Source organism: Clupea harengus, chromosome 12, assembly GCF_900700415.2.
Source record: "Clupea harengus chromosome 12, Ch_v2.0.2, whole genome shotgun sequence".
Taxonomy (NCBI): Eukaryota; Metazoa; Chordata; class Actinopteri; order Clupeiformes; family Clupeidae; genus Clupea; species Clupea harengus.
In genome coordinates, this window is record NC_045163.1 from 3,213,448 (window position 1) to 3,220,947 (window position 7,500).

At 41.9% G+C, this 7,500-nt stretch overlaps 1 protein-coding gene across 1 annotated transcript in view; it reads left to right on the top strand.

Moving 5' to 3' along the window:
- LOC116222809 (WD repeat-containing protein 7) overlaps window positions 1-7,500 on the top strand; it is a 38,974-nt gene that overhangs the window by 83 nt on the left and 31,391 nt on the right. Inside the window, exon 1 of the mRNA XM_031577615.2 lies at window positions 1-221. This exon is cut by the window's left edge and continues 83 nt beyond it. Within this exon, the coding sequence (XP_031433475.1) occupies window positions 154-221 (68 nt within the window). The 5' untranslated portion in view covers window positions 1-153. The remainder of the gene's footprint in view (window positions 222-7,500) is intronic.

Below are 7,500 nucleotides of genomic sequence, written 5' to 3' on the forward strand. Positions count from 1 at the left end.
GTTAGTGATGTGTATGTATGTGTCTGGTTGTCAGGTAAGGCTCTGACGTTCCTGCTGCTGCAGCCCCCCAGTCAGAAGCTCCCCCCCCACAGCACCATCCGTCGGACAGCGATTGATCTGATTGGCCGTGGCTTCACGGTGTGGGAGCCCTACATGGACGTGTCGGCGGTGCTCATGGGCCTGCTGGAGTTGTGTGCCGACGCTGAGAAGCAGCTGACCGGGTGAGTGTCCCTCTGCCGACACCACCATGCAGACAGCAGCCAACACACTCATCCCTGGAGCACTGGCACAACTGTGTTCACAGCAGTAGCACTTCATGCCTGGAACACTAACCTAATGATACCCACAACAGTGTTGTTATTATTAGGATTATTATTAAGTATACCCACACAACAAAAAATAACCAGAGGCCTGCTAACAAAGGTCATAACTACTGCTCAAGCACTACCGATCATAACCAGAACACCAATATGTAATTACATCCATTAAAGTGTTTGTGCAAATGTAAACATATCCACATTTTAAAAGTATTTTGACTGGAGTAAACTACCCACACATTACCATCACCATACCGAAACTACAACCAGCTAGTTGTTGCTTATTGTATGCATGTGCTTCAATGTGAAGTTGTGTTTGTGTGTGTGCTTTCTATGAGTGCCTGCTTTTTTATTTCAGTGTATGTGAGTGAGTGTGTGTAGGTGTGTGTGTAGAATAGAGAGCTTTTAGTATTATGTGTGTGACCGGCGTGCTGTTTGGTACCATACCGAAACTACAACCAGAAATACGTCTTCAAAATAGTCATGGTCACAACACAATAAATATTACAGTCGAGACTACAGCATCAATAAAGTAACCTTGATGAACCTGTAATTGTCATCCTAGTGCAGTCTAGAAGAACAGCAGTAATATTATCTATACCCATCACACTATAGTCATGTCTGAAATGTAACCTAACCTCACAATACAATTACAACCAATTATACAATTAGAACCAATTTAACAAGACGAGCATCAGCAGTCTGCAGCCTAAAAGAAAGCTGAAATCACCAGGAAACTCTCAAACGGAATAATATTTAACGCCACAACCCCAACAAAACCATAACATTTGCAGCAACTTTAGTATACAGGTAACCATAACATCACCATTACTGTAACAAGGATTACAGGACTTCATCATTTGACTGTGATTATTAAGTCAGAGGAGTTCTATCAAACAGTACCATAGCTATTTGCTTTCAGAGTGCTTGTTTAAATGCGCTGAACCAGCTGAAGCATCTTCATAGCCATGTCCTGAAGAAAAATAAACAAAAAGGATATCAGTAAAGCGTCATTACCACACAAAACCTGATCCATATCGTTACCAGTAGCCAGCAGCATTCAGCCATGCTCGACTCAACTCTGTGCTGGTGGCCATGTTTGAGCCGGGAGAGCCAGAGCGGGGGTTGGGTTGCTGATGCTCCAGATCTGGCACGCTGACTGATGAAAGCGCGACTGTAATGCGATTGGAGGGAATTAATATGATGTAATGATGTCTGCATGTTTGCCGAGCCGGAGCGCTCCCGTCGGACGGGGCCACGGGCGGACCCGTCATCCGTCTGCCGGCCAGCCTTCACGAGGCCCGACCCCACAAACCAGGTTACCCTGGCCGGCTGAGCCCCCGCATGAGGAATGCACCCAACGTCTGATTATACAATTAGGACGAAACCCTAGCTTAACAAATTTATTATGAGTATAAATATGTCTGCTTTTTTTCGTGTAGCGCGTGCTAATGTGGTTAGCGCAAAATGGCAGTCATTTTTCAAGCTTTATTAGGCGGGCAGGAGGCCGTGATGCAGGCCAACCCCCCACACTTAGCCCCAACTCTAAAGACCAACATGACAGACCCTCTCCACTGCACCAGAGGAGAGGCACAAGAAATTATTTCTTACTGAAATGTCCAAAACACCCGATGTAATCACCCGATATAAGCAACCGATCACACTGTCCTATGGACACCCAGTAACTGCTGTGTCTCAGGAATGAGTCACTGGACAGGAGGATGGTGTTGCTGGGCTGGACTTCCTGGGCAGATAATATGTGTTTTATTTTTTTTAAAGATGGAGGTGGAACAAACATGCCATCTCTTAGAAAGAGAGCACGCTTTATTGCCATCAGTCTGCATGGCTACTAATGTATTTTGGGGAATAAAGAGATCAGGTTTTTTTTCTGACGTTCACTTTTCATGTTTTTATTTGAGGGAAATATCTCAGTGGTGGGCCTCCGTCAACTGTATGGCATTTGAGCGTGTGTATGTGTCTGAATGAGTCTGGAAGCGTGCTGCTTTTCACAGGTGTCCAGAGAGCGAGGCTGTTTGTGTGTGTGAAGGTGTCTCCAAGGGGAGCTCACTCTAAAAGGACTCTGAACTGAATGGGCGTCTTTGTCAGGAGTATGCAACGCGTGGGCCAGAAACCCCACCCATCTTTCTGACACACACACACACACACACACACACACACACACACACACACACACACACACACACACACACACACACCCACACACACACTCACTCACTCACTCACTCACTCACTCACATACACACACACACTCACTCACTCACTCACATACACACACACACAGGGTGTTATTTGCCATGATCACTGCTGTTACCAAAAACCTTTCAAGGCCACTCAAGGCCAAAAAACAAACAAAAGAAAGAATGAAACAGAAGTAAAGAAGGACATAAAAAAACGACAAGAAAGAAAGGGAAAAATAAAGAACGGATGCATGAAGAAATGATTGAAAGAAGGCAGGAAGGAAGAAAGGAAAGCTAGAAGCGATGCTATGGCAGGCCGTGTCATGTTCTTAGGGAGAGGTGAGAGGCAGCTGGAGGTCTCGTGGTGTGGCTGTGACAATGGTTTGATTTGGGCCTCTCTTCCAAGGGTGACACTTTCATACCTCCTTCAGATGAGGTGTGACTTTAAAAAACATAAAAAACACCTGTCTCCCTCACTCACACACTGACACTCACACACACACACACACACACACACACACACACACACACACACACACACACACACTGACACTCTCACACTCTCTCTCACACACACACACACACACACACTGACACTCACACACACACACATTCTCTGTTCTTGTTAGCCTGGCAAGCAGTTTGGTGTTACTTTATCATTTAAATGGTCCAGCAGGCCAGCACTTGACTCTCCCTGCATTCTCTCAGCGATGAAAAGTGAAGTGGGTTGTGCTGGAATGGCCTAGTGTTATGTGTTGGTTAAAGCGTATTAATATTAAGAGCAGGTGGTTTTATTCTTTCTGACTGAGCTGACTGGGTGTCCCACACGGCTTCTGTGCATATAATGGAAGAGGAGAGGAGAGTTTTCCAAGCATATGATGCGAGGGGGAGGATGGGACTAATGTTTGAGTCGTGTGTGGAGGGAGATGAGTGAAGGAGCACACACACGAGGTGGTCAGGCCATGCTTTAACCTGATCGTGTGTGTGTGTGTGTGTGTGTGTGTGTGTGTGTGTGTGTGTGTGTGTGTGTGTGTGTGTGTGTGTGTGTGTGTGTGTGTGTGTGTGTGTGTGTGTGTGTGTGTGTGTGTGTGTGTGTGTGTGTGTGTGTGTGAAATGAGTGAAGGAGCACACACACATGAGGTGGTCAGGCCATGCTTTATCCTGATAGTGTGTGTGTGATCGAAGGCATTGATTAGCTATTGGCAGAGGGCTGTGGCTAATGCAAAGAGAGACAGTGAATCCGTCGCTCAGATGTTTATTTACTGTGGTGGATCACACCGACACACACACACACACACACATAGAAGGAGAGCTTTTTATTGCCTTTGGCGCACCAGTAGTTTTCTTTTGGTACAAATGTTTAAAGTAATTTAAACCTGTTTGATTGAAACACGTCTGACATGTATGATAGTTGACTAGCTTCTCATGCCACACATCTTACATTTTATTCACATACATCAGTCCACTTTTAAACCCTTTTTCTTTATTTTAATGCATGTCATTTCTGTGGCATCACTTCTCTATGTCATACATTTTAGTACTTGGAAATGATTTTACTTACTCTAAAAATGTGTGCAAAATACAGGCCTGCATTTTGTAAGTCTGAGTAATTATTATTATTATTTTTTTTTAATTTAAAATGTGGTTCTACATTTTAGCTCCAAATGTAATTTCCCTGTGTGAGGACAAGAAAGAAAGGGAGGATGTAAGTGAGTGGGCATCTTTTCAATAATCAGCAATACACCTGCTGTCGTGGGTGTCTGTGTGTGTGCGTGCGTGCGTGCGTGCATGTGTGTGTGTGTGTGTGCGTGCGTGCGTGCGTGCGTGCGTGTGCGTGTGTCTGTGTGTGTGGCGGTTTCTCACTTTCCCTCTGTCGGAGGCATCCAGTGTTGAATTCAAATGACTGAGTGGAGTTTGAGCGCTATGGTCAGGGCAGGGCTGTTTCTGTTTGGTCAGTCAGTGGGAAACTGGACCGGGCCACGGCTGCCACCAGATGCTACTGCACTTCATCTGGAGAGAGGAAGTCAATTCATAGTAGTAATTCCAATGTAATAGTTTGCATTGGCCTACATTATTTACATTGCAAAACCCATCAGTAGCCAACCTAATTTAAAGATTTATTTTTATTTTTTACAATTATTTAATATTTGAAATATCTTGAAATATCATCCCTAATAGTAGTCAACTATAGTCTGTATAGCTTCACATATGGAATACCCTCTTCCAAAAAAAACAGATATGTATTTATGGTAACTTGGTTCTGCAAAAATGAATATTGTTATGTTTTTAAATTTAAATGTGAAGGGTTCCAGGAGGTTAACATTCTGCTTCACCACAATCTGTAGTGGCGCTCCCTCCTGTTCTGTTGGGCAGCTCCCCGAGCGAGTGGAATGTTTGAGTGATACCAGGTAAACACGACCTTGGTTCTCATATATTCCACACATGTAACTGTCAGAAATAACTTCAGATCCTTGAAGCCTTCCCAGTTTTGTTCGTTTCCATGACATGTTCACTAAGCTTTCAAACGGCAAAGACATTTTTATATTTCATCCATGGTGTACATGATGGATATACACTTGACTGCTCTGCAGCTGTTAGCGAGTGATTTAGCAAGTGTTCCTAAACGCACAGACCCGCGAGCACGCACACAATCTGGGTAATTTTCTGTTTCTGTTTCAAGAGAAAACACAAAATAATACTCTCCCCAAGTAAAAATCAATGGCAGAGCAGTCAATTGCTGATAATGATCAGAAGGCAAATCTTTCACACCAGACCTGCGCAGTGTCGAGCGCACAATCAGGCACAAGTGCTGCAGAGAAGCGGACACCAGCCCTGAAAACACACCCGGGCCCCGCACTGACAAATGACTCACACCAAATTACTCATGGAACTTCCATTTTTACATATCAGAATTAACTGGACATTTTTATATAATACATACATCAATACCTTTCTGTATAAAATGTATAAAAATATATTTGTGTCAGAGAGTGTGTTTGACTCTGTGTGTGAACCCGTCCCGATAAGGTTAGAAGTGTTAAGAACATGAAAGTACAAAAGATGAAAACACACAGGCGCGTTCTCAGCTAGTCAGTCAGCCAGCGCCCCCGGTCAATGCTGACAGTACATTAAGAGTCTCCGACGCACTTCATGAGGACAAAGTGAATAAAGCATAACATTAAACGCAGCTTAACGCTCTTTCCCACTGCTCTACATGTGCTTTTATTCATGAGCTTTAAGGGAGAGCGCTAGCTGCGCGCTAAAGCTAAGCATGCTGGGCCGGGCCCGACTTTGAACTGAGTTTATTGACAAATTGTTGGATCGAGTTATAACAAAGAGCATGGCTGGAAGTCACGATCATGCAAATGGACTGGTGTCTGAAATAATCCTCTTTTCAATACGGGAAGATCTGAGCACTTTCTCACGATGGAGCTGCTGGATTCGTACACACACGCACACACACGCACGCACACACACACGCACGCACACACAGGCACACTCACTCGGTTTCTCTCTTAAATGTGCGTGTATGCACAGTGTTTTAGTTTTTTTGAAAATTACTTAAATGTCATAGATATTTATTGAATCTAAAGAAAAAAATCTTAATATATATATTTATATATAATATAGATTAACATTGACGCTTTCTGTCCTGTGGTAATATATGGTAAAAAATAAAGAAAGAAACTGAATTAGTAAATCATAATTAAATGTCAGATTTTCTCAGTTAATGCAATTTTAATTCTTTTGACAACCTCTAAAGGCTTGCTAAAGGATTCTACATTCCTCATGATAATCTCTGACACTGATACTGGAAATGTTGCATTCTGTAGGAAGATTCTGTCCCAGCGCTGCAGCTTGCTGAAGACATTGATTCCTGATACATGTCAATATTTTCATTTGCATGTGCACCAGCATGTGTGTTGTTTAGAAGGTTGCCATGCTTCCGAGGTTTTAATACAGGTTGTTTCTTAATGTACTCATTTTCTAATTTATCAGATCGTATATCCATGCCACTATAAATTCAGTGCCTTTTTTTTTTGTCTTTAAAATTAGTTATCAATAATAAAAGCAATATGGCTTAGTTTCTGCCAAATAATACTTTATGTGCTCACTCCTCGTTATGATTGTCAGGTTATTTAGTTTAATACCCATTTCACATTGTTTGTCTGCTTCCCTTTAAAATGGAATTCAGAACCGAACACATGTCAAATATCAGTTAACTGTAATTCAAATGAATACTTTGTCAGTTCTTGTAGGATGTAAATTCCATGAAAATAATTAGTATTTCAATTGTTGAAGATTTAGATGTATGAATTAAATAATATATTATTCCATTTGTGCACCTCATTACAAATCAATGTTATTTTCTCAGATTTTGTTACCGTTAGATAACAAAGACTCGTTTGATTTAACTAGTGTTAAGATTTTTTCAATTTTAAGATATAGTTTTGTTAGGTACAATTTTTACCTACTTATATACCACACCTTTAAAATTAATTCTTTAAGCTACTTTACTGAAGCTGAAAAGAAGATATTTTAACTACATTACAACTGATTATTTAACACTGATATTACTGTGTTTTAAAAGCACTAATTTCACCTGAAATCTTTTAATGTATGTTGAAATATTTGATACTGTATTTCACACATATGTCCCCATAACACATGCAATTTTTCTCAAGCTAATTTTTCAATACACTGAAAAATTGACACACCCATTTTCTCTCACGGCTCACAATTCACACACACACACTTCACTTATGCACACACTCCATTCACATACGCATGCAAAACACGCTCAACAGATCTTCAACTGAAATTAATTTAAAAAACAAAGCAAGACTCTTACAGCGTGTTGTAGTCGCATCAGGAGCAGCGGATGCAAGTGTGTGTTTGCGAGAGTGTGTGTGTGTGTGTGTGTGTGTGTGTGTGTGTGTGTGTGTGTGTGTGTGTGTGTGAGAGAGAGAAGCCTGCTGGCTGGG